General features: G+C 40.5%; 13 protein-coding genes and 1 long non-coding RNA gene across 29 annotated transcripts; 5 read left to right on the top strand and 9 right to left on the bottom strand.

The window, feature by feature from the left end:
* The first annotated feature begins 231 nt into the window (after positions 1-231).
* AT3G17680 (Kinase interacting (KIP1-like) family protein) lies at positions 232-2,087 on the top strand. Of its 3 annotated transcripts, none has more exons than NM_112649.3 (3): positions 385-532; positions 717-775; positions 964-2,087. In NM_112649.3, exons 2-3 carry the CDS (start codon positions 727-729, stop codon positions 1,854-1,856), a joined length of 942 nt encoding a protein of 313 aa, NP_188395.2. In that variant the 5' UTR covers positions 385-532; positions 717-726; the 3' UTR covers positions 1,857-2,087. The 3 variants fall into 3 exon arrangements, with proteins under 3 accessions (NP_001327286.1, NP_188395.2, NP_001030718.2); NM_001035641.2 differs by having other exon boundaries at positions 490-532; positions 832-2,047; NM_001338304.1 differs by having other exon boundaries at positions 232-775; positions 964-2,063.
* Positions 2,088-2,143: 56 nt separating this feature from the next.
* AT3G17675 (Cupredoxin superfamily protein) lies at positions 2,144-2,750 on the top strand (the record flags this gene model as incomplete). The annotated part of the gene is made up of 2 exons (NM_001084703.1): positions 2,144-2,327; positions 2,545-2,750. The coding sequence occupies 2 exons, from the start codon at positions 2,144-2,146 to the stop codon at positions 2,748-2,750; spliced, it is 390 nt and encodes a 129-aa protein (NP_001078172.2).
* A 47-nt stretch (positions 2,751-2,797) lies between these two features.
* AT3G17670 (tetratricopeptide repeat (TPR)-containing protein) lies at positions 2,798-4,197 on the bottom strand (the record flags this gene model as incomplete). Of its 2 annotated transcripts, NM_112648.3 has the most annotated exons (5): positions 3,733-4,197; positions 3,605-3,654; positions 3,426-3,513; positions 3,218-3,334; positions 2,798-3,032 (listed from the first exon to the last, which is right to left on the bottom strand). In NM_112648.3, exons 1-5 carry the CDS (start codon positions 4,135-4,137, stop codon positions 2,982-2,984), a joined length of 711 nt encoding a protein of 236 aa, NP_188394.2. In that variant the 5' UTR covers positions 4,138-4,197. The 2 variants fall into 2 exon arrangements, with proteins under 2 accessions (NP_188394.2, NP_001319578.1); NM_001338303.1 differs by lacking the exon at positions 2,798-3,032 and having other exon boundaries at positions 3,101-3,334; positions 3,733-4,177.
* Positions 4,198-4,360: 163 nt separating this feature from the next.
* On the bottom strand, positions 4,361-5,586 carry ENA (DnaJ/Hsp40 cysteine-rich domain superfamily protein). Of its 2 annotated transcripts, NM_001084702.2 has the most exons (4): positions 5,220-5,586; positions 5,046-5,142; positions 4,872-4,926; positions 4,361-4,790 (listed from the first exon to the last, which is right to left on the bottom strand). In NM_001084702.2, exons 1-4 carry the CDS (start codon positions 5,352-5,354, stop codon positions 4,670-4,672), a joined length of 408 nt encoding a protein of 135 aa, NP_001078171.1. In that variant the 5' UTR covers positions 5,355-5,586; the 3' UTR covers positions 4,361-4,669. The 2 variants fall into 2 exon arrangements, with proteins under 2 accessions (NP_001078171.1, NP_001327029.1); NM_001338302.1 differs by having other exon boundaries at positions 4,361-4,926.
* Positions 5,587-7,396, bottom strand: AGD15 (ARF-GAP domain 15). Of its 5 annotated transcripts, NM_112647.4 has the most exons (8): positions 7,227-7,396; positions 7,077-7,135; positions 6,896-6,986; positions 6,759-6,813; positions 6,580-6,670; positions 6,283-6,484; positions 5,986-6,133; positions 5,587-5,903 (listed from the first exon to the last, which is right to left on the bottom strand). In NM_112647.4, coding segments are annotated over exons 1-8 (699 nt in total). In that variant the 5' UTR covers positions 7,278-7,396; the 3' UTR covers positions 5,587-5,901. The 5 variants fall into 5 exon arrangements, with proteins under 5 accessions (NP_188393.2, NP_001327025.1, NP_001327028.1 ...); NM_001338298.1 differs by having other exon boundaries at positions 5,675-6,133; NM_001338299.1 differs by lacking the exon at positions 6,759-6,813 and having other exon boundaries at positions 5,675-5,903; positions 6,580-6,695.
* Positions 7,397-7,644: 248 nt separating this feature from the next.
* Positions 7,645-10,885, bottom strand: YSL5 (YELLOW STRIPE like 5). Of its 2 annotated transcripts, NM_001338296.1 has the most exons (7): positions 10,252-10,850; positions 9,869-10,026; positions 9,673-9,770; positions 9,454-9,588; positions 9,137-9,326; positions 7,739-9,034; positions 7,645-7,655 (listed from the first exon to the last, which is right to left on the bottom strand). In NM_001338296.1, exons 1-6 carry the CDS (start codon positions 10,685-10,687, stop codon positions 7,907-7,909), a joined length of 2,145 nt encoding a protein of 714 aa, NP_001325744.1. In that variant the 5' UTR covers positions 10,688-10,850; the 3' UTR covers positions 7,645-7,655; positions 7,739-7,906. The 2 variants fall into 2 exon arrangements, with proteins under 2 accessions (NP_001325744.1, NP_566584.1); NM_112646.2 differs by lacking the exon at positions 7,645-7,655 and having other exon boundaries at positions 7,752-9,034; positions 10,252-10,885.
* Positions 9,497-10,872, top strand: AT3G17655 (uncharacterized protein; the record flags this gene model as incomplete). The annotated part of the gene is made up of 5 exons (NM_001338297.1): positions 9,497-9,740; positions 9,837-10,009; positions 10,243-10,429; positions 10,461-10,518; positions 10,718-10,872. Exons 1-5 carry the CDS (start codon positions 9,717-9,719, stop codon positions 10,870-10,872), a joined length of 597 nt encoding a protein of 198 aa, NP_001325745.1. The 5' UTR covers positions 9,497-9,716.
* Positions 10,886-11,132: 247 nt separating the features above from the next.
* On the bottom strand, positions 11,133-12,922 carry AT3G17640 (Leucine-rich repeat (LRR) family protein). Its single transcript, NM_112645.2, has one exon. It carries the CDS (start codon positions 12,599-12,601, stop codon positions 11,411-11,413), a length of 1,191 nt encoding a protein of 396 aa, NP_188391.1. The 5' UTR covers positions 12,602-12,922; the 3' UTR covers positions 11,133-11,410.
* Positions 12,923-13,007: 85 nt separating this feature from the next.
* On the bottom strand, positions 13,008-16,306 carry CHX19 (cation/H+ exchanger 19). 2 transcript variants are annotated; one of them, NM_001338295.1, is made up of 4 exons: positions 16,072-16,306; positions 15,596-15,906; positions 14,504-15,505; positions 13,210-14,423 (listed from the first exon to the last, which is right to left on the bottom strand). In NM_001338295.1, exons 2-4 carry the CDS (start codon positions 15,791-15,793, stop codon positions 13,221-13,223), a joined length of 2,403 nt encoding a protein of 800 aa, NP_001319577.1. In that variant the 5' UTR covers positions 15,794-15,906; positions 16,072-16,306; the 3' UTR covers positions 13,210-13,220. The 2 variants fall into 2 exon arrangements, with proteins under 2 accessions (NP_188390.2, NP_001319577.1); NM_112644.3 differs by lacking the exon at positions 16,072-16,306 and having other exon boundaries at positions 13,008-14,423; positions 15,596-15,991.
* Positions 15,865-16,220, top strand: AT3G03515. The gene has a single exon (NR_141007.1). It is a non-coding gene; the product is annotated as an other RNA (long non-coding RNA).
* AT3G17626 (structural constituent of ribosome) lies at positions 16,168-17,001 on the bottom strand. The gene is made up of 2 exons (NM_001125178.2): positions 16,774-17,001; positions 16,168-16,619 (listed from the first exon to the last, which is right to left on the bottom strand). Exons 1-2 carry the CDS (start codon positions 16,813-16,815, stop codon positions 16,500-16,502), a joined length of 162 nt encoding a protein of 53 aa, NP_001118650.1. The 5' UTR covers positions 16,816-17,001; the 3' UTR covers positions 16,168-16,499.
* Positions 17,002-17,299: 298 nt separating this feature from the next.
* On the top strand, positions 17,300-18,548 carry AT3G17620 (F-box and associated interaction domains-containing protein; the record flags this gene model as incomplete). Its single annotated transcript, NM_112643.1, has 1 exon — positions 17,300-18,548. The coding sequence occupies one exon, from the start codon at positions 17,300-17,302 to the stop codon at positions 18,494-18,496; it is 1,197 nt and encodes a 398-aa protein (NP_188389.1). The 3' UTR covers positions 18,497-18,548.
* On the bottom strand, positions 18,438-20,199 carry RBL14 (RHOMBOID-like protein 14). 3 transcript variants are annotated; one of them, NM_001084701.1, is made up of 3 exons: positions 19,833-20,199; positions 19,489-19,609; positions 18,581-19,391 (listed from the first exon to the last, which is right to left on the bottom strand). In NM_001084701.1, exon 3 carries the CDS (start codon positions 19,340-19,342, stop codon positions 18,821-18,823), a length of 522 nt encoding a protein of 173 aa, NP_001078170.1. In that variant the 5' UTR covers positions 19,343-19,391; positions 19,489-19,609; positions 19,833-20,199; the 3' UTR covers positions 18,581-18,820. The 3 variants fall into 3 exon arrangements, with proteins under 3 accessions (NP_850606.1, NP_974329.1, NP_001078170.1); NM_180275.3 differs by having other exon boundaries at positions 18,438-19,609; positions 19,833-20,198; NM_202600.1 differs by having other exon boundaries at positions 18,551-20,081.
* Positions 20,200-20,283: 84 nt separating this feature from the next.
* HYH (HY5-homolog) lies at positions 20,284-21,150 on the bottom strand. 4 transcript variants are annotated; one of them, NM_180274.3, is made up of 3 exons: positions 20,960-21,150; positions 20,700-20,886; positions 20,284-20,607 (listed from the first exon to the last, which is right to left on the bottom strand). In NM_180274.3, exons 1-3 carry the CDS (start codon positions 21,021-21,023, stop codon positions 20,409-20,411), a joined length of 450 nt encoding a protein of 149 aa, NP_850605.1. In that variant the 5' UTR covers positions 21,024-21,150; the 3' UTR covers positions 20,284-20,408. The 4 variants fall into 4 exon arrangements, with proteins under 4 accessions (NP_850605.1, NP_001078169.1, NP_001030717.1 ...); NM_001084700.2 differs by having other exon boundaries at positions 20,700-20,841; NM_180273.2 differs by having other exon boundaries at positions 20,301-20,607; positions 20,700-20,844; positions 20,960-21,065.
* Between the last annotated feature and the right edge of the window lie 231 nt (positions 21,151-21,381).

Here is a 21,381-nt window from a genome sequence, read left to right as displayed (position 1 = left end):
CATATTTCCAAATAAGAATGATGATTTCTGAGCATTAGTGAAAAAGAATAAACTGGAATTCTCACCAAACACACAGTTCAGGTTTTTTTTTTTTATATGCAATTGTCTCATATGATAAAATAATTAAGAGTGTGAATAAAGAGATCCGCGTTTATGGAAAAAGACGATGAAATAAATATTATTTTCTAAAACGCACATTTTTATTTATTTATGAAAACATTATTCGATGACATAACTTTATGAACTCTTCTGGATATATAAAATTGTCATTTACCACCAACCAATATGCTCTCTCCCTCTTTTTGCTTTCTAAATTTGATGTCAGAATCTCAAAAACCTAAAGGCTTTGAGTTATTAAGCCCAACAAACAATGGGCCGCAACTACCAAACCCAAGTACTAAAGCCACGTGTTAAAATATGAGTGGAACAAAATCAAATGCTTGTAACTTTGGCGGATTTTGCCTGTTATATGCTCTGCACTGATACAACTGAACAAACGTGTCAGCTATCTTCTCTCTCTCACTATTTCTGGGTTTGTATCTTTCTTCTCCCCACTCCGATCCTTCATTAATCTCGATGATCTAAAATATCCCTTTCTTAACATTTATTATCTTCTTGGAAAAGCCATCAATGTCTTCATCATCTATGCCATTATTCCCATTTTCCCTTTATAATTTTATATACGAATCACTAACTAAAACAAGTATATCTTTCAGGTTGAAGAAGATGAAGAACAAAGCATCCATGGAAGCTCCACAGTTGCCATCTCTCTCTGGTACTTTCATTTTCCATTTTCAAATTTCTTCTCACTCTCTCTCTCTCTTTTTGGAGCTTTTTCACATTTTCAAATTTTCAAATCACAAAGCATGCTACAGAAACAGTGGACCCCCTTTTTCTCTCTCTCTCTTGCTCTGTTTGTCTTTCTCTCTCATCACTTCTTGTCTGAAAAAATGTTGGAAACAGACCTTGAAGCTCGGATGCAAATCCTGCGTGAGTCTGGTTTTCAAGAAAGCCAAGGAGATGATGATACCTTTGCTCAACGAGCTGAATGGTTTTACCAGGGACGACCTTTGCTTCTCTCACTTTGTCTGGACCTGTACAACGGCTACGTCACTCTCTTGGGTCGTTCTTCTCATCAGACCAGACTTAAACCCACTACTTCTCTTCCGAACCAGCTTCTCCAAGATGATGATGACTGCATTTCGGACATTGATTCCGTTAGTGAGGTCAGTTCTGAAGTTGAGAGCACCTTATCCTTTCAACAGATGAAAGATCCTACTGCGGTTTCTGAGAAAGTCGATGAGCTTGTATCCCAACTTGTGACAGCAAGCTTGGACAAAGAGATTCTGAAACACGAGTTACTTCACAAGGACCAACAGTTTCATGAAGCCTCCAAGACTATAGAGCTGTTGAAGAAGTTTGTCATGTTGCTGGAGATGGAGAAAGAAGTGGCTGTGGAGGAAAACGCTAATCTTGGCTACAAACTCACTTCTCTCTTGGAGGAGAACAGAGAGCTAGCCACTGAGGCATTGTTCATGAAGAACGAAGCTGTTGGGCTTGCTAGGTGTGTGCTTAAGATGAGAGATGACCACTTTCACAAGGTCTGCATTCTCCAGAACCGCATCTACTCGCTTCAGGCATCTAGGAACTCAGAGCCCGTCTCTGATAAGGTCTCATACGGATGCTTTGGCCTGGATAAGCATAAGACCAAAAAGAAGAAGGAGAACAAAACCGAAGAGAAGAAGCCTGGATTCAAGTGGTTGAAGAAACTGAACACCATTAACCTGTTTACAAAGTGCAGCCTTAACCCATCGGCTGCTGCTCCATCATGCTGCACTTTCGACTTGCCTTATTAGCTTAATCCTTTGCTGTATTAGTAAACTATGAACAATGCATACATAACTGTGTATGTTCTATCGCCTTATTAGGTTTAATGCTTTTCAGTGCATCGCCCTGATGCACAGTTTGTTGTACCCCGCATACAATCTGTGGCTCCTTGATCCACATATGTATGGTTTTCATGACTCACTTATCTGGTTAACACAACAATGTCATGACCTTCCTACCCACAAATGCTTACTGCTTTATAAATATACTGTATTTCTGAAAAGAAATTGAGAAAACAAGAAGTTAAGAGATAGCAATGCTTCATCAGGGAAGCCGATTCTCTAGCTTGATTATACTCTATGCCATTTTCTCTTTATCTTCTCTCATGCTAAAATCTGAAGGAACAGAGCATATAGTTGGTGACAGCAATGGCTGGGAACTCTTTACAAACTATACCAACTGGACACAGGGAAGAGAGTTTCATGTCGGCGATGTCTTAGGTAATTTTTCTAACTCCTGTACTACGATGCCTAAATACAGCAGAACCAATGTTGCAATCCCATACATACTATCTCACCAAAAAAGACGATGATTTATGTCAATTCTGCCTCTGTTCTTCAGCAGTCTTCTGTTCCATATCAATAGTAAGAAAACATGATAAGTTATTTCCAGCATAACAGCATTTACCTTGCTAAGTCTGTCTCTCTTCTTCAACAGTATTCAACTACAAAAGTGACCAGCATAATGTTATGCAAGTTAACTCTACAGCATACACAGATTGTGGATTAGACAATTACACAACTCTCTTCACCAAAGGTAACGACTCAATAATCCTATCAGAAGTTGGAAAGCTATGGTTCATCTGTGGAGTGGATGATCACTGTGTAAATGGCCAGAAGCTAAGCATTAATGTAGCTCCTTGAGTACCGTAATGATTATCAAAGATAGGAAGCTTGTTGTTTGGGTAGTCTTTAGTACCAAAATAATGTCATTAACATTGATAATATCATCTGAGTAATATATACACAACGCAATGTCAATACCTCTTGCTATACTAATAACCTATACACATACCTTTCCACTCTGGAACACCCAAAGAAAGAGACATTTATTGCAACGGCTGTTTTGTATCAACTCCCAGAGTCAGAATACTTCTATGTTACATCTAGTTCAACAACTTTCTGTTGAAGTTTCGCAATCCGGGCCTGCAAGGATAGTTAAAACTTAAAACACCAACAAGTTTTGTAAATTTGTCTCAAACAAAAATTTCGAATCAGATAATGACATTATAAGAAAAAGCATTCATCTTTGCCAGAGACATTGAAGCTAATCTTAACAAGGAGGGACCTCTATGCTTAAGTGCTAAATATAACGTGAAAACAAAACAAACCTTGAATGGTTTCGATCTGCGAAGAGAAGGATCTATCTCTAGACATGTCAAGTATGACTTCTCTGCAAGATCATATTGACCTTTTGCTACGTAGACATCCCCTTGGCATATGTAGGGCTGGTAGATAAAGTCATAAAAATAGGATTAACATAAGCTTTCCAAGAAGAACTCTGCAAAATCAGAAGAGTATCAAATCCAAAGTATATACCTCAGAATAGTTAGGAGCTAAAGCTAGAGCTTGGCTTATATCTTCAAGAGCCCCAGAGTAATCAAGCATTCCCAATTTTGCTACTGATCTGCAATCACCAAATCCCAACAATCTAGTTACATGTACAATCTATGAAGAAACAGTATCCAAAAGATCAATACAGTACCTCAATTACGTACCTGTGTTTGAATATTCTATGCAAGCCACCGTAGGGTTTCAGCTCTAAAGCCTGCAATCATAGACACATCCATGGTCAAGCTCCATAAAAATGGAGAAGAAATTGAGACAAATTCGTAAGTCTACAGACCTGAGTGAGAAGTGCTTCGGCTTCAGAGAAATTTCCCGCATCGATTTGAGAGAGAGCATTGTTGGTTAACGCTAAAGCCGTGAGAGCGTCTGTGACGGCGGAGGATGAAGAAGCTTCACGACCGTCACCACATAGGCTGAACAAAATTTCAGCAGCTCGAGAAGGCGTGGCGCAGTGACGTAGGATGAGACCTTGAGGGAGAGCCACGAGGTTTGGACCGGAGCCGCATCGGCCGAGGCAAGCGCAGTGAGTGACTCGGAGTTCGGGAGGTGCGAGAGCTGTTAAAGTCTCGAGAATCTGGAAGGAGCCTTGTCTTCGGCAGGTGCGATTCGTACAAACGCGAATCTCCTTCACTTGTTCACCTGAGCTCCGGCAGCTCATCGCCGGCAAAGCGACGGAAGACATAACGATAAGAATATCGAACCACAAGAAGAAGAAAGATGCGCGCCTGACTAAATAAACCGAGATAATCAAATTAAAATGTATTAAATCCGGTTTGACTAAACCGGATATCACAATTGTACACTCTAATCAGCTCCCATTTTGCTTCGTTTCACACTCAAAGCCGAAGATAAAACATCACTAGACTAATTCTTAATCAAATTAGACAGCTCATAACTAAAATTTTGACTCAGAACCTTCCCATTATACTAAAGAATCCAAATATACCATTAGTAAGTACAAAGCCAAGATACAACAATTTTGCAATGTAAGCTTAAGAATATAAAACTAACGGTGGCTACGTTTCATTTATCTTCCTAAAGAACTTGTAGACTGGTGATTTCTCTTTACTTGCAACAACATCCTTGAAGATTACAAACAATATTAACAAGTCAGGAGCAACCATATACAACATTACTAAACAAGTCTTAAGCCTCCTCATTGGACATATACAAAAACTGGCAAGGACATGATCGTTAAGAGTTTCTCCAAATCATTATTGTGGATCGGCATCATCGTTTTGGTTTAAGAAGCGGAAACCCATGATGTATCTGTACTCTCCGGTGCCAAGACAGCGAGAACAGTCACTTAATCCACTCCCTCCACAACTCTTGCACCTGTGACCAAAACAACCAAAAAAAATTTTGAACTCCTTTAGTTCTTGAATCAAATAACAGATATAAAAGCCTCAAGAATACCATTTAGGCCATTCTCCTCTTGGAAGCATTTCCACATCCACACAATTAGTCCTCCCTTCAATCATATATCACAAAAAAGCAAGAATTCAATTCTCTGAAGTAGTTAATACGAAGAAATCAATCATAAGAGACATTTAAAGTTGAGAACCAGAGAGAGAAGTTATTTATCTTTACCTTTCCCACAACAATTGAAACAATCGACTCTTCCACTTCCATGGCAGATTACGCATCGTCCTTTCGCCTTCGACTTCATACACGTCTTAGCTCCAGACTGTTAACCATTGAATTCATTCTTATTAATGATATCAAGAGTCTAGAGATAGAAATTGGGGGTTTTTGGTTTCAGACCTGAGTTCTGACTATCCATGAAGGTTTGGTGAGATAGAGCCTAGTTTTTCCCTGCGTAGATTTTGAATTCGGAACGCCTTCCCCTGGCCGGACAGCCATCATCTCCGGCGGAGATAGACACGCGTTCACCGCCATCTCCGTCACTCTTCAGTCGTAACTCGTAACACACCACAACTGTTCTGTTCCTCTTCCTCATTCCAGTTTGTGTTCTCTCTCGGGCCTAAGGCCCATCTCTCAATAAACCCGTAAGAAAATTAACCAAACCGGACCGAGTTAGTGTGTTTAGGTCTGATTTAATTTTATTCGTTTCCTATGTAAAGTGTAAACCAAATAAAACACAAACTCAAAAGTGATTATTGAAATCATTACGGTTGTTATGGAGTATGGTGGACCAATCAATTGATGTTACTTGTCCAGCAATTAAAAATAATCACATTGGTGACTTGTATTTGCTTTCTCTTTTGTCAAATACTCAAAGATGTCTCTCTTCCATTGAATTAAAAATGATTTTGTTACAAGCAACCAAAATTGGATTATGAATGAATAAAGAATTAGAAAACAGAACCAACTTTGAGTTCATCATCCCATCTTTGCCAACCTTTTGACTAAAATTAAAGCCCACATGATGATTCTTGTTTTTCCAAAACCTCCATCTTCTTCGTCTTCATAGAGTCTTTTCTCTTCCTGTTTCACATTAGAGATTTAGAATCAAAACCTCAAAACTAACAGAAGATAAAAAAAAGAAAAGCCTGAATCATGGCCTTACAGTCGAAAGTAGCCCAGCTCGACGGTGGTGCTATGGTGGTTCTTCTATTCTGGTTTACTTCACTGGAGAAATTCTCATTCTTTTGATTTGGTTTCTTGAATTCTGGTAGAGGTACAACATATACATTCTCCTTCATATCTACCGAACCCTGCATTGCACAACAGTTTATGGAAATGATTCAAAATCCTTCTACAAAAGCTTTGTTAATTCTTGCCACAGGACAAACAAGGAAACTGAATGAATTTCCAATCTAGTGATCATACCAGAACCCAAAAAGATATAGATTTGTTGTCATACCGCACGAGTTCTCGTTTCTGGAGGTGTTACTTGAAGAACATGATGAAGAAGGATCTCTTCGTCAAGTGAAAGAGTTCTAGCTTTCTTTGGAGTTTCAGGTTTATATCCACTCTCTACCAAGTGACTAACTTTGCAGCTTAGCTGGCTAACTATAGGAGCCGGTTGAATCGCTCCCGGTGAAACCCATCTCTTCTCACTGTATCTAAAACACACACGAACAGAAGAAAAAAAGATTCAAGCTAAAGTTGTGTTGTAGCAGATGAGGAAGCAAAAGCGAACATAGAAAAGAATCAATACTTGGCTCTTATAAACGTGTCGCTTGAACTTCTCTCGAAATGTTGAGGCAATTCTGATTCCCAATACTCATTTCCCTTAGCATTACCGGTAGCTAGACCGAGAATAAGATGATCAAGCTATGGGATTGATACAAAATTCAACTACTGAATGTGTTCATTATATACAAAAGAGGAGCTTACATTTCATGAAAGCAACCTGATCTGGAAGCCATGTATCCAGAGTTATAGACCTTACCTGTGTCCAAAATTCATCAGTATCCCTAATTTGTATGATCCATTTACAACACAATCAATTAAAAGAGAGATTATTTAGGGACCTGAGAGATGTGGACGCCAAGGCTACGATGGATTCCAGAACATTGCATACAAATGAATATCCCAAGGTTCACACTTGCCCATCTTGGTGCCCTGTAAAATAGATAGATCCAAACAACACAATGCTCCTAAATCGTTTTTCTTACATGATCATGAAAGAGATAATGTTATCAAGATGCTTACTTTGATCTACAATCTGCACATTCTCGATTGTCTGGATGCTTCAAAAGTGCTTCCAATATCTATAACCCACACAAAATCTCTAACCTTTCAACTTTCCAGACGCAAAACCAATGGTGAAAAATCGAAAAGGAGGAGAAAAAAAGATGGGACCTTTGAATGCTTGGCGTTGAGCTCCTTGGAAACAGAGGCCTTCCTGTTCATTCTGATGAAGATGAATCAGAGAATGAGAGAGAAACAGAGGCAATTGAAAAATCAAACCAAGTTTGTAAACAGAGAGCCAAAATGGTTTCAAGGAAGAACGGATTTGAAGGAGAGGAGAGAAAAGAAATGACGGTTTCTCGTACCCTTTTATATCTGTCACTGCGACACATCATCTCTCTATTTTTAATCCAACATGGAGTCAAAGCAAAGCAATAAATTCAAATCCCTAGCTCTCGAAAACCCGACTTGATCACTATGCTCATACGAAGATTCCTTCGATAACCCAATTGAAAGAATCGTTTTTTCATCCCTTCTCGGTGCTAATCGCTCCTATCACCGGCGTCACAATCGGCGAATCACCAAAAACCCCTCCTTTACCTTCATTTTCCTCAGCTCAGGTTAGCATCTTCTCTCGTCTGAGCCTAAAGGGTTACAGCAAAAATCTATTTTTGTGTTCTTACCCCACGTAAGTCTGCGGTTTTAAACTGTTTTGACAATCATCAATCAGAGCCCTTTCATATCTAAGATCTTTATATACGAGTTACATTCAAAATCGTCATAATGGTAAAAGAACAATTGAAGCATCATTACACTTTCACATGGTTGAGATGTTGTTACTTATTTGAGTTTTAAATGGATCCTTTCAGGAAGTTGTCGACCTTTGAATTGGTTGCAGAAGAGAGAAACTTCATGCAAACAGGAGGATTAACTCCGGCTATAGCGAGCACGGAGCTCGGCAAAGACCAAATGCCATCTCCGCATATCAAACCAGAAGCCACCGCTGTCCCAAAAGCTTCAGCCTTGGCTGCATCTACTCTTTCCCAGATAAAAAGTATCAAACTTCCCACACACATGTCAATTGCGAAGTAAGGTCCCAAGAAAAACGGTATAGCCATTGCCATGGGAAGTGGAATGAACCTTCCCCAATTGCTATGGAGACTATCTTTTACTATGTTTACGAGAATCGCCACACCGAAGAACGCGTAGCATAGAACAAGACATTCTCTCGGTAGAGATGCGACACCTTCCACTCCTAGTTTAGCCATGCTTCGATATACAGTAGCAAATGGAGCAGGGTATTCAGTGTTTGGGAGGCCTAAATCATCAAACGCTTTGTAGAATAGCCAGAACACGCAAGGAGATACCACACAACCCATTGCTGTTCCAATCACTTGGCTCACAAACATTGACTTTGGAGATGATAAAGTGAGGTAGCCTGTCTTGAAGTCTTGTGTTAGATCCGAAGCTGTCGAGACTATGTTCATCATGACACCACATGCTGCTAGACCAGCCAGCATACCACCGTGCTCAGAGCCAGCCCAAGCTCCAATTGTGAATATGGCTAACTTTCCATAAGTTGAAGCCAAGGACCAGTCTGTGAGTCCAGCTCCATAAGCGTTACAGAAAGCTAAGACAGGCGCGCAGATATAGATGACCAGAATGTAATACCATCTCAGCTGGTGGAACATGTGAGGGAGTATCGCTGTAGATGTTGCAGCTATTGTGATATAACCTCCAACAGCAAACCAAGTAGGGATTTGGTCTTTGAGGAAGAATCTTGTACGACGTTGGTCATCATAAGATTGCTTTGGGCTTAGTGGGGAAGCATGAGGGTCTTCTTCAAGTGTGAAGGAGGTTCTTGAAATAGATGTAGTAGGGCCTCGGAGCTGTACAAATAATCCTGAAAGAGTCCGGCTCAGCACCTTGCAAAAGTTGTATAAGCCATCTCCTAGGATTATAGCAACAGCTATAAACACCTGAAAGAGGGAAAAAAGTTGGTCCAGTACAGAGAGATTAACTTGAAGCAGGAAGATCCATAGAGATAATTAACAAAGGAATGCTATGGAGAGTTTAGTTACCTTGTAAGCTTGGAGACCATGCATGCTGCTGGATGGGACATTATCAGGGAACCAATCTCCCTTTTTGGTTTCAATGAGGGGCCACATTATCCCCCAAGAGAGGATTCCTCCCAATAGGACAGAGATGTTGATTATATACGGACATATCATTCCAACACCAACATATGTTGCTGAAAAATCAAAGTAGAACCTGTTTCTACATCAGGCTCTCACCAGAAAGGAACGAGCATTGGGATTACTGACAAAACAATAAGCCAGATTGTGGTTCAAGCCAATGCTCTATAATTTCAAGTTACATATATTGTTTATTGGCTTACTTGTACTGGTAAGCTTTGAGTCCAAATGTTGGGAAGTTGGAGAACCCACAATTTTCTCCTCCGGTAAAGAACCATTGGAAGAAACTCCAGAAGAAGCTTAAAGAGAAAAATTTCCCCAACACCCTCACTTGTTTCCTGATGCAGAGAGCAGCATCGAGTCAAAAGGAAGCAGAGAACTAAAGACATAAAAGCGCATAAAGTGAAGTGAAAGGTTAGTACTTGGCTAGCTTGGCGCCTTGAGGGGTGTGAAAGCTGTTGATAAGATGAGCTGTTGCAGTACCACTTGGGTATGTTAGTTTGAAGTCTATTACCATTATCTGCAAACACACAGAAATTGGCAATGCAAGATCTCATAAACTCATTGTTCCTTTTTGGTTCATAAGAGAGAAAGCAGGAAACAAAAACTGCGACCAACCTTTCGCAGGGGGACAACTGAGAAGAGGCCAAGAAAGCTGACGACAAAGAGGAAACCGATAATCCAACCCAAAGAAGGGTCCTTGACGCCACGGGATACATCTCCTGATTGGGTCGCAATTCGTTCACTCATGCCAAAGAGGTATGTCCCAAAACCTCCTGTATATTTTCATATGCCCAAGTAGATGCATTTATTATTAAGCAAAAACCTTAACATAACTAACTAGAAAGAGAGAGAAAGCAGTTGAGTTTTGAGTACAAAAGACTAAGGATTTGTACTTTTATATCAGAATGTCACAAACACACGCACAAGCAAAAGTATGGCAATACACAATCAATTTCTAACTCAATTATCTGGTTCAATGTGAAGATGAGTTTCTTTACCGCTGAAGGCAATGCCAGAAGAGGCAACAACACAGGTCTGAATAACAGTATTCTCCTGGCGAGTAAATGGCTGTTTCAAGAGACCAGACCTATGGAGCATCTTAGTCCATGTCTTGACAAAGAAGAAACCCAAAAGACCAGCAGAGACATTGAGCGAAGGGATGATTCCCGTTGTGAGGTTAAGCTTCATAACAATGAAACTAAACAAGATGCTTAGCATAAAGCTCACCACAAAAGCCCTCACCGTCAACTGCTTCTTCCAAGAAGGTACTTCTCTACTCTCAAATATCTTCTCCACAGATTCATCTTCTTCCTCTTCATCTTCTTCAAAATTCTTGTTCTTGACTTTCTCTGTTTCTGGACTAAACCCAGTTTCCTGCAACTCATGTTCCACTATCTGACGATCTCTGTCAGGATTTAGAACTCCCTTTCTCATTCTATCTCTCTTGTTTTCTCTGTTTCTTAGATCTAACGAGAGGAGGAGAGATGGTGGAGGAAGTATTATTGGAACGAGAATCAAAGCTCGAAGGAGTCAACTTGGACTCGTTTTTACATTCTGACAAATCAGATAGCTTTATGCTAACTTTATTACTTAAAATTCTTTGTCGGTATGTCTGTTAACAGCTAATTATCTGGCATTTAATGTTTTACTAAATCAACACCATTAGACTTTATAAGTTCTTAATCAACACCATTAACTCATATCCATATCCATCATGCTTGGATCTAATTATCTTCAATCATTTTATGTAAACAGTATTTTGAGTGCTCTCCAGACCACAAACTGAATAAAAGTTTGTACCTTTTTTTATTAAAAGATAATGACAATTTGAAGATAAGGAGAAGAGATATAGAAAACCAATGGTGTGTTGTTTATTTCTTTCATATCAAAATGGCATATATGTCAATGAAGAAAAATAGAGAAAAGGACCAATCTATAAATTATATATTCCATAAACACTACAATCTCATTTACACGTGAGGACCACAGTTTTACAGATCTTTTTTATGAACTTTTGATTTTTTTAAGAAAACACTAGGAGACATAACGGTTCAATTTCTTAAAATGTCATACTTTTGTTTTGTCGATAACGCTTATGAAAAACTTTGTCATTTTTTGCAAATTTCTTTGAGAAAAATAACAAAGAAAAACTGATCTTTAACCAGTGGAGCTGTGATTATAGAATCTTGAACATTGTGAAGCAGGTCTTGAGAGCAGAGGTGCAACTTCGATCGGACACGTGGACAAACCAACGACTGGATCTGTCTCCATACAGTTATATGACAAACAGAGCGAAACAGAGTCTGGTAGTTGGAGACCAGAGTTCCAAGGGAATCTCGTGAAGTAGTTATGTTGCAAGAAGAGCTGTTTTGTTGTACCGTTGATTAAGCTCTTGACGTATTCCTCTGGAATGTCTCCAGTGAGACGGTTGTTGTTCAAGAACAAAGCCTCTGCTCCGACAAGCGCGGGAGTTAGCTCTCCGGAGATTGAGTTATGGCTCAGATCAACAATGGAGCCCTCAGGTAACAATGACGTGGCGTTTGAGGTGGCAATGGATGTGAAGTTGTTTCGTTGTAGGAACATTGTTGAGATTGTGGGACTAAAGAGTGAGCTAGGGATTGCGCCGGTAAATTGGTTCATGCTTAGATCGATGTATATTAGCTCTGTTAATGGCTCCATGGCATTGATTGTGCCCTGCATTGAGTTTCCGGATAGAGATAAGTACCGGAGAGTAGTCGGGAAAGCGGGTGGGAGTTGGCCGGAGATTTGGTTCATCTTTAGGTCTAAATGGAACAATGGGCTAGAGACAGGCTTAAGGTTGTTGGAGAAATGGTTTGAGGCTAAAACAAGGACTTTGAGTCGAGGAAGAGTGGTGAGAAAAGGAGGGAGAGAGCCAGAGAGTTGGTTATAGCTAAGGTCAAGAGTGTGGAGATTTGAGAGAGATGAGAAAGATACGGGTATAGGACCGGTTAAACGGTTTCTTGTTAAGGAAATGACTCGAAGGAGAGGGAGGGAATCGAACCGAGGAGGGAGAGGACCGGTGACTGAACCGGGGTAGAGAATGAGTTGGGTTAAGTGGGTTAGAATGGAGATGGAAGGGGAGAGAGAGCCTGAGAGATTAGGGCCAAGAGTTAAGCCGGTGACACGGCCGCGAGAAGAGCAGGTAAGGCCAGAGAAGGAGGAACAAGGGTCAGGAACTGTGAAGTCCCAAGAGGAGAAGAAGGCTGAACCGGGCATGTCGGTTAAAGAGTCTCTGATGGATTGGAGCGCGGCTCGATCCGTAGGAGCTAATGAAGAGAAAGTGGAGTGGACAAGAGAGAGCAAAAGGAGAAAGAAAGTGTAGCTCATGTTTTTGTTTTTGAGAGTTGTTTTCTTCTCTTTGTCAATGAAGTTGGTGTGAGATTTTTAAAGAAGAGAAGAGAAGAGAAGAGAGAGCGTGAGAGAGAGTAATAATGAAGTACACAGCATGTGTGTGTGTGATAGACAGTGAGTGAATGTTAACGTTATGGATTCTTGTTCGAAAATGTGTTAGTTTATTTATTAGTGACGTCTCTTTTGACTCTTGTCGGTGTCATTGGCGGTTGTGGTCCCTTTTTGCATTCATATCTCTTCAGGAGGTAATTTAAGATTAGACATTTTTCCGTTTGTTACATTTTTTCTGAATAACAATGAACACATTACACCCTAAAAAGGTATGTAGGTGACACCATCATGGGCAAGGATACATTCCATGGTGATGACTAGAAATGTTGGATCTTAAAAATATTATTCCTTTGATCATTCAAGGCAAAATATTAAGAAATTACAGGTCGATTTTCATGCCCACAAATCTAATGTCAACCATCAATTTAAGGAAAATAGAAAAAGAACAATGGAGACACTCCAAGTCCCAACCAAAAAGAATATCAAAATATTTCATGAGACAAAAAAAAAAACAGAGAAATTTTGTTTTTATAATAAAATCCGTTCAGGCAGTTAAGTCTGAAATATCTCTGGAAGACTGATCGTACTCTGCATCTTCCTCAACGAGCGGTCGTGTATCTGCTGCTGGATCATATCCCTGAACGACGAGCACCGACGCGGTGGTGGAAAACTCTGATGACGACAACAAGCGTCCAACTGGTCCTAACTCTGGACAGTCTGTACTCTTAACCAACGATGCAACAGCTGCATTTCTTCCAACGACGAAGAGATTGCATTTACTCATCGATTTAAGTGTCGCGATGATATCGTCTTTGCTCTCAACGACTCTTTCCTCGTAAGCCAATGACTCATTTCCTCTTGGATCATTCATCAACTCCCTCACAAACTCTTCGTCAGTCTCTTTCTCTTTTTTCTCCTTTTCGTCGTGTTCACTCTTCTCGAATCTCTTCAATGTTCCTCTCGCAGCTACAAATTTGTAAACAGTTAGTGTGATTCCTGGATGTTCCACCATTTTCATCCCGTATGCGAGAGCTTCTCGGTCGTCGAGGCCTCCAAAGAATGGAATCACGACTTTGTAAGCCACTTCGCTGGCTACAACCTGTGAGGTTCCTCCGAGTCCTCTGTCCACAAGAATCCCGACTGAGCAAGGAGCTCGTTGCAAGACCCGTTGGTTCACTTCATGGAACCTATGTCCTATTGACTCCATCGCTCCGTCCATTCTCTGATGCTTGTGAAACGGAAGCAGTATCATCGCTACTCGTTTCTGATGCGCGCTTGTGCATATGTCCTCGTGGATGCTGCTGAGGCCAGAGATTGCAGTCATGGGTCTAACCGCTACTGCTCGTAGATGCTGGTAAGCCTCGAAGGCAATCACCATCTGGTCCGTTGATCTCTCGATCTTATTCCAGATTGGGAGACCATTGTTTCGAGCTTTGTGAACCATCGCGATCGCTGATGACCGTTCAGAAAGCTCCATCAGATGCATCGCGTAAACGCAGAGGCGTCCCTTTTTGCCTGTTCCTCTTGATGATTCGATCAGATTGATCAATGTGGGGATGTTACGGGTACTGTGGAAGCAAGCAAGTATCCTTAGCTCAGAATCATGATCTTTTCTTTGGATGGTTCTGTGCTTGTACGGTGCTCCTTTTCTTGCAGGCTTGTAAATAAGCATCACAATTGGAGTTGTGATGAAGGTTGTGAACAATGCCATTAGGACTAAGATCGCAAATGCTTGATCATTCAGCACCTGCTCACAAAAATCGTTATTTAGATAACTCGGCTTTTAAATGTTTTATAAGTCTTATTATGGCTTTCAAGAATCTATACCTTCCGGTCCTTGCCAATGTTAAGAACAATGAGCTCTACTAAACCTTTGGTATTCATAAGGAATCCAAGTGTCACGGCTTCTCTGAAAGGAACCTTGCAGAGCATCGAGGAACCAACTGTTCCTACAATCTTCCCGAAACAAGTGGTGAGAATGACAAGAACTAGAAGTCCCCATGACTGTGCTCCCCTGATCGTTGTTACATCAGTTTTGAGACCGCTAGCCGCAAAATACAGAGGTAGAAGAAGCCCCGAAACAAGATCCTCTATCTTCTCAGTCAAAATCCTGCAAAATGGTCCTTCTTTAGGAGCTACTATACCTACCACAAACGCCCCGAACAGCGCGTGTATCCCAATAGTGTCTGTCACAAAGCTTGCTGCTAAAACCACGGTTAGAGTGACACAAACATAGAGTTCCTTTACAGGCTCTCCCTCAGGACAGCGTCTAGCCATATAAGCAAGCAGAGGTTTGATTGCCACAACTGCAAAGATCACGAATCCAGTTCCACAGAGAAGAACCCAAACAGATACAAGAGGAGAAGTCCCATCTCCTGAGAGAGCAATAGCAAGCGCAAGGAGTATCCAAGCTGCAACATCGTTTACTCCCGCTGCAGACATTGCCATACGTCCAATGTCAGTTGTTAGAAGCTTTAGCTCAGCTAGTATACGAGCAAGCACAGGGAAGGCAGTGATTGATAAGGCAACACCCATGAAGACAATAAAAGGAAGCTGATCGACTCCTTTGCTTATGGTGGCACTGAGAACAAAAGATGTGCCTACACCCACTATAAAAGGAAGTGAGATCCCAGCTATGGCTATCAATAGTGATTTCTTTCCAGTTTTTTTTATTGCTGCAAAGTCAAGCTCAAGCCCAACTAGGAACAAGAAAAACAGAAGACCAATGTTGGCGAGTGTGTCTAAAACGGTCAAGCTCTTCTTTGGGAAGATGGTGTCAAGATAGGCCTTGCTTCTCCCTAGTGCAGAAGGTCCAAGCAGTATCCCTCCCTACAGAACCATCCCTTTTAGTCTCTTTTGCTATGTGATTTCATCAAAACAGAAAAAGAAAAATACAAAGAGATTGAGTAGGAAACTCACAATGATCTCAGCAATGACTCGGGGCTGTTTGAGAGGCTTAAGAAAGTAAGCTAAGAGCCTTGTAAACACAACCACCAAGACGATTTGTAGGATGATAAGAGGAAGCGCGAAATCAAGAGGGCTTTCGTTTTGGAAGGCTCCATTGGAGGTAGCCTTCATTGGACCCGGGCATTGCCCTGTAACGTTGGTGCTTGCCATCCTAGTGGAGATCTACTTACAGGTTGATGATTGGTCAAGAAACGAGATACTGCTTCACCCTTCAATACTGCCTTGGCTGCTCCCTCATTGCATTGCCAAACGAAGTATGAGACCTGAATGGGAGGAAAAAAAAGAAATCAAGATTTTATTCTGTTCTGTTACTGTTTTTATTAAACAGAATCTACATTAAAGAAGTGAGTATATAAAAGGAAAAAACAGAAAACTAATAACGTCTATAGTTTGCTAATAATAGGTAGATGAGATAGAAGCGGACATACCAACTCCAGGGTGGGCATATACCTCGCACTTTTCTATTTATAGACTATCAGTTACTTAACTTCCAACCATATCGCATCTATACTTCGCAGATATGAACTGCCTTCACTGCGCCGAAGTTTTCGTCTCTGTCTTTGTCCTTCTGTCCTAAATTTGCAAGCACTTGTACCTGTCTCTTAACTAAGCAGCACATTTGATGTCTTACCTTCTGAAGCTTTGTAAACATCAACCATTTTCAAATATATTATCATCGTATAGACGATATAAACATTCTTGAGATGCATAAGTAGTAAGAACAAATGAACACATTAAAAAGGAAGAAGTTAACACTGTTCCAAGCCGACTAATCTAAATTTCAATCATGGGTTCTATACAAGCAAATTTCTGAGAAGGACAAAACAAAAAAAGACTTAAAATTGGAGACCGTGTTCTATTTGCTGAAGCAGCTAAAGCCATGGTAAGTGTAAATTGCACGGTCAAAGGCCACCTTTGTGATCCCATTCTCTACGCAGGATTTTTCTATAACTTCTCCAACTTTCTTAGCCATTTCCTAATCAATTCCAAGAAGAATCAAAGTTAGACAGTGTCCAAGAGAAAAACAATTGAAGCTAAGGGTCTCATGCTAAAACTTGAAAGGTTTCGGCTAGAGAATTTTGTAGATAGATTGTAGTTGAATTCAAAGCAGGTGGTAGTGAAGAACTCACAATGGTAGAACCAGTGAGCAAAAGATACAGAGCCTTGGCCATGGTCTGAGAATTGAAGGAGCTTTAAGCCACCGTACTGAATTGGAATCGGCGTCGAGGCTGTTCTCAGCGAGCTCAGACGCTGGATTACATCACCCTCTATATTTTGTAGGTTTCGAATCTTCGGTGGCTCTCTCGGTTCAATCGCCGCAGTCGGAGAGGAGAGTCTTCCTCCTCCATCTCCACCGCAAGAAGCGACCGTCGATCATCTCCCCCGCCATATACAAATGAGAATCACTAAAAAGTTTTTAACTACAGTTGGGCTAAAAGCCCAATAATAAAGCCCATAAATGAAACGACATCACAGTCATATAAATAAGAGTTCAAAAAGATGAATAATTCCGGGAAATTTTTAGAGGGCAGAGTTGTGTTTCGGCCCAGCTTGAGTTAGGGTTCCTGTGGGGAAACATGAGAGCTTTTTACTGAAGTTTCAAACCTAACTAATTTGTGTTACATCGATCCTTGTTCAAATTTGAAAGATTTGAAGATGATGTCCGATCTTCCAAGAGATTTGTTGGAGGAGAGACTCTCTAGGGTTCCGGTGAAATCATTGAGAGAAGCGCGATTTACCTGCAAAAATTGGAAAACATTATCCAAAAAGCGGAGCTTTACAAAGAAGCACCTTGCTCAGGAAGCAACATCAAGGGAAAGTGAGTTTAAGGTTGTCATGGTCTTGCATTGTAAGGTTTATCTAACGAGCATCAACCTCCGTGGAATTCACAACGGCTTTGACCCGTCTATAAACCGTCAAGCTAAACTTGTTAGCCTAAACGGTACAGATCAGATCGATATATCTGAAGTATATCACTGCGACGGTTTACTGTTATGTATCTCGAAAGACTACACTAGGGTCGTGGTTTGGAATCCGTATAGGAGCCAAACTTTGTGGCTCAAACCCAGTAGTCCTGACCATAGAATGGACTGGTATATCTGTGCTATAGGATACGAGAAGCGTAAATCAAGCCTACGCTACAAAGTTTTGCGATTCGTTGATTTTGCCGAAGAAGAATTTGTTGAGTACGAAATATACGAGTTAAAGTCTAATTCATGGAGGGTTCTCGATGTCACTTCCGACTGGGAAGTAGAGTTTTATGCACGAGGTGTCTCTCTCAAGGGAAATACTTATTGGTTTGCTACAGACAAGTTTCCAGAAATCAGCAGTAATCTTATACATAGTGTTTATTTCTTGCTCTGTTTTAATTTTACATCGGAGAGATTTGGGCCGCGTCTTCATTTGCCGTGTTACCCTATGGATGTAGATACTGTGAGTCTTTCTAGTGTTAGAGAAGAGCAACTTGCTGTGTTATTTCAGCGTAAGGACAACTTACATATGGAGATTTGGGTTACGACTAAGATTGAACCTGAAGAGGTGATGTGGAGCAAGTTGTTCTTAGCAGTGGATATGCAACCACTCACTGATTTTAAGTTTGGAATTGCAGATGCGAGTTTCATCATTGACGAAGAGAAGAAAGTTGTTGTAGTCTTTGCTAAAGACAAAGATGTAATGTATCCCACTCACAACACAGCTTACATCATTGGAGAGGATGGATATTACAAAGAAGTGGATCTCGGAAAAACTACTGATAAAATTCGAGATCCACTTGTGTGCTCGTATGTTCCAAGCTCAGCGCAAATCAAGCAAGGAGGCAAAAGGAAGAAAAAAGGGAAATTGATTACTGATTAACATTTATATCTTGCTTTGTGATCTTCTTCTTTCAACAAAATTTGGTTTGAAATAGGATAAAATTTTGTTAAAATCGAAAGTCTGTGAAACTGTAAGTTTGGTGTGAAGATACTATATTATCTGAATCACTCGCTACTTTCAGCAATCTAATCAAAGGACCAGTTCACGTAGAACCAAATCTTCAACAACAAAAGAGAAGACAAATTGAAGAAACAGATCGAAAAACACGACCACTAACTCTGCTATTCATAAGCTAATGCAATGAATGATTCAACAAAGCTTCATTCACAATCCTTCCTCAGCTTTAAGAATGCGCTCCCGAGATCAACTAAACCTCTCTACTCTTCGACGGCGCAGCTCATCTAAAGGGAGATCATTAGAAGAAGAAAGTGCTGGTCCCTGATTCAGTGACCATCCATTTCCTCTAGCCCGTCCCGAGCCACACATCTCGCAAGCACTTAACCAACCAGAATTGTCATATGTACACGACTGACATCTCCAAATACCAGGTCCTGCTATCCCAGTCTGACCTCTTCCCACTCTTCCTCTCCCCGTAATCCTCCTTCTCCGAGACCTAACCATACCATTCAGAAACCTCAAGGGCCACGTCACCAATCGAGATACACCTCTAACCGCCATAGTGACTGGATCTGAGCCTGAGTAAGAACCTTTCAGCTTCAAATAGATAATACCAGCAAGGATTCCACCCAAATGCCCAAGAAACGAAGCGTTAGGTACAAACATCTGCACTAGAATCAATTCTGCCCAAGCAGCATACTTTGTTGGAACCAAGATACCATACACACTTGAGTAATCCTCAGCTTGAGAATTAAGAACAACTTTCATAGCAAAGAGAACACCCGAGAACCCAACCGCATACTCGTTGTAGTAAGCTCTGTCATAGTCAAACAAGAGAAGAAGCGATTTGGCTAACAACAATGTGACTCCTTGAGACATACCAATAAGAGTAAAGACCATTGAAGCAAACTCACTGCTTCCCATTGATGTCTCAAGCTTGATACCTTTCCAGAGAAGTGACATCATGTTATAGACTAAGTGAGGCTCGTTAACATGGTAGAACGCTGATAGAAATAAACGCTTCAAGTCCTTATGCTGTTCAACAAATACACATCAAGATTAAAAAAAAAAACTTTAACAGAGAATAGAATTAATCAATCAAGAATGATCTAATTAGATATCGAAGAACAAAATCCCTAATTCTCCAGATATTGGTACAAATTTCCCAGGAAACTCAAATTCGAATTTCAGATCGAAATCGGTCAAATTGCAATCAATTTCTCTTGGCGAATGAAGGAATTTATTAAGATTGGTTTACCTTGAAGATGAGGTGAGGATTGAACCAGACCTCACTGATGTGAGGAATAACGGGATCGATAAACGCCGGCCTGAGATAAACGAGAGTGTTCGCGGCCAGGAGACTCGCCGTCACCGGTGGTTTCCACGGTAGTCTATAGTACTCCGCGACGGCGCTTAGAGCCAGCAACGGCAACATTCCGCCTCCACTTCTTCTCCCTTCACCAAAATTCTCCATTTCTTCGTAATTATTCTTTTCTTCTGATCTCTCTGAATCACTTACAAGTAATTAAAATCTCATCTCTTTCACAATATTTATATAGCAGCAGCTTGGTCTCTACGAAAACAAATTCTCCAGAGACTTCTTCGTTTCACTCGCATAAGAACATGTGGGACCCACCACGGCATTTTAGAACTCTAGTTTTTATACCTAATCTCTTCTTGCCTTTTTTCGTTTTTTTTTACTTTATTTTGCAAATCTGAATGACAATGATGCTCAAAGTGAATGTTATTCGAACAAAAAGTGTATACAAACCAAAACCAAAAAAGAAAGAAAGATAATCATACAACACTGAACAATGGATTAAAGGGTAAATATTTAGTGATTGTCATCAGTTTTAGGCCTTGTGTTAATAAGCATTTTACGAAGCATTGTGTTCTCGTTCGTCAAAGTAGAAATCTTCTCTTCGAGCTGGTCATTGTTGTTCTGTAACTCATTAGCTCTTGATTCCAAATCACTCACATACACTTTCTTCCTCTCTCTTGCTTGTTGCGCTGATACTCTGTTCCTCAATAATCTGTAATTTTTCACCACAGTTTCTTTTTTACCATTTCAATTCCACAAATCGAATGCTAAGAAAAAAAAGTTTTTTTACTCATCATTGATTACCTCTTGAGGCTTCTATATTCTTTATCAACAGGGTTTCTTCCACGGCGGCGTTTAGCTGTAGAGACTCCATTTTGAGTCTGGTCAAGCTCCGGATTGTTGACTCCATCGTCGGCGCTGCTGCTTAGAACACATGTTGATCCAGCTGCTTCCATGTCAGGAACCATCAACAACTCCTCATCACTTTCCTCTGAGAATTATACAAACCAATTTCTCTAAACCAAATTAAGTTAAATATTAGATAAGTTTCTTTCAACACCTACCAGTTTTGTGCTTCTTGTGGGAAGAAGACGAACTCGAGTTCCCATTGGGTCGTTGGAGAGACATCAATATCTTTTTGTCTTTTGAGATTTTGCTAAAGACGAGAATAGAGAGGTAAGAGGTTGAAGAGAATATCAAACCAAAGGAAATTGCATCTTTTCTTTCTTCTTTGGGGCCACTCAAAGTCTGCAACTCGTTTCAAACAAAAAAAAAGAGAAAAGTATTGGTTGGCTTATAAAAGAACACGTAGGTTTATGTAAGACCACAAATGCAACTGTTTCAATCCAATGGTGTGTATCTGTGTTTTCTTTTCCACTATATCCCGTTGAACTTATTAATTGATTTATTGTTCTGTTTTGCTTTTAAAGTCTTTGTTCATGATTTCTACGGAAAACAACCTTTAGTGAGTATTCACAGAGCGTGT

The sequence above is a fragment of the Arabidopsis thaliana genome, chromosome 3 (genome assembly GCF_000001735.4).
Source record: "Arabidopsis thaliana chromosome 3, partial sequence".
NCBI lineage: Eukaryota > Viridiplantae > Streptophyta > Magnoliopsida > Brassicales > Brassicaceae > Arabidopsis > Arabidopsis thaliana.
This window is presented reverse-complemented; position numbering and strand designations above follow the sequence as displayed.

Bases quoted from the DNA above. Each gene is read 5' to 3' on its own strand.
- HYH (NM_180274.3), bottom strand. From the start codon at position 21,023: ATGTCTCTCCAACGACCCAATGGGAACTCGAGTTCGTCTTCTTCCCAC. The intron at 20,887-20,959 runs GTAGGTGTTGAA...TATAATTCTCAG, and splicing joins CCACAAGAAGCACAAAACTG to AGGAAAGTGATGAGGAGTTG. The intron at 20,608-20,699 runs GTAATCAATGAT...GAAAAATTACAG, and splicing joins GAATATAGAAGCCTCAAGAG to ATTATTGAGGAACAGAGTAT.
- AT3G17680 (NM_001035641.2), top strand. From the start codon at position 727: ATGAAGAACAAAGCATCCATGGAAGCTCCACAGTTGCCATCTCTCTCT. The intron at 776-831 runs GTACTTTCATTT...CTCTTTTTGGAG, and splicing joins ACAGTTGCCATCTCTCTCTG to CTTTTTCACATTTTCAAATT.
- AT3G17626 (NM_001125178.2), bottom strand. From the start codon at position 16,815: ATGGCCAAGGCTCTGTATCTTTTGCTCACTGGTTCTACCATT. The intron at 16,620-16,773 runs GTGAGTTCTTCA...GGAATTGATTAG, and splicing joins TGCTCACTGGTTCTACCATT to GAAATGGCTAAGAAAGTTGG.
- RBL14 (NM_180275.3), bottom strand. From the start codon at position 20,048: ATGGAGAATTTTGGTGAAGGGAGAAGAAGTGGAGGCGGAATGTTGCCG. The intron at 19,610-19,832 runs GTAAACCAATCT...TTTGTTGAACAG, and splicing joins ATCCTCACCTCATCTTCAAG to CATAAGGACTTGAAGCGTTT.
- AT3G17640 (NM_112645.2), bottom strand. From the start codon at position 12,601: ATGAGCTACACTTTCTTTCTCCTTTTGCTCTCTCTTGTCCACTCCACT.
- AGD15 (NM_001338298.1), bottom strand. From the start codon at position 7,277: ATGAACAGGAAGGCCTCTGTTTCCAAGGAGCTCAACGCCAAGCATTCA. The intron at 6,671-6,758 runs GTAAGCTCCTCT...TTCTCGGTCTAG, and splicing joins TCAGGTTGCTTTCATGAAAT to CTACCGGTAATGCTAAGGGA. The intron at 6,485-6,579 runs GTATTGATTCTT...TGTGTGTTTTAG, and splicing joins GACACGTTTATAAGAGCCAA to ATACAGTGAGAAGAGATGGG.
- CHX19 (NM_001338295.1), bottom strand. From the start codon at position 15,793: ATGGCAAGCACCAACGTTACAGGGCAATGCCCGGGTCCAATGAAGGCT. The intron at 15,506-15,595 runs GTGAGTTTCCTA...ATGGTTCTGTAG, and splicing joins GAGTCATTGCTGAGATCATT to GGAGGGATACTGCTTGGACC. The intron at 14,424-14,503 runs GTATAGATTCTT...TTTTGTGAGCAG, and splicing joins ACATTGGCAAGGACCGGAAG to GTGCTGAATGATCAAGCATT.
- ENA (NM_001084702.2), bottom strand. From the start codon at position 5,354: ATGGCGGTGAACGCGTGTCTATCTCCGCCGGAGATGATGGCTGTCCGG. The intron at 5,143-5,219 runs GTCTGAAACCAA...AATGGTTAACAG, and splicing joins CATGGATAGTCAGAACTCAG to TCTGGAGCTAAGACGTGTAT. The intron at 4,791-4,871 runs GTATTCTTGAGG...TTTTGGTCACAG, and splicing joins AGAGGAGAATGGCCTAAATG to GTGCAAGAGTTGTGGAGGGA.
- YSL5 (NM_112646.2), bottom strand. From the start codon at position 10,687: ATGAGAAAGGGAGTTCTAAATCCTGACAGAGATCGTCAGATAGTGGAA. The intron at 9,589-9,672 runs GTACTAACCTTT...TCTCTGCATCAG, and splicing joins CAAGGCGCCAAGCTAGCCAA to GAAACAAGTGAGGGTGTTGG. The intron at 9,327-9,453 runs GTAAGCCAATAA...ATGTAGAAACAG, and splicing joins CTCAAAGCTTACCAGTACAA to GTTCTACTTTGATTTTTCAG.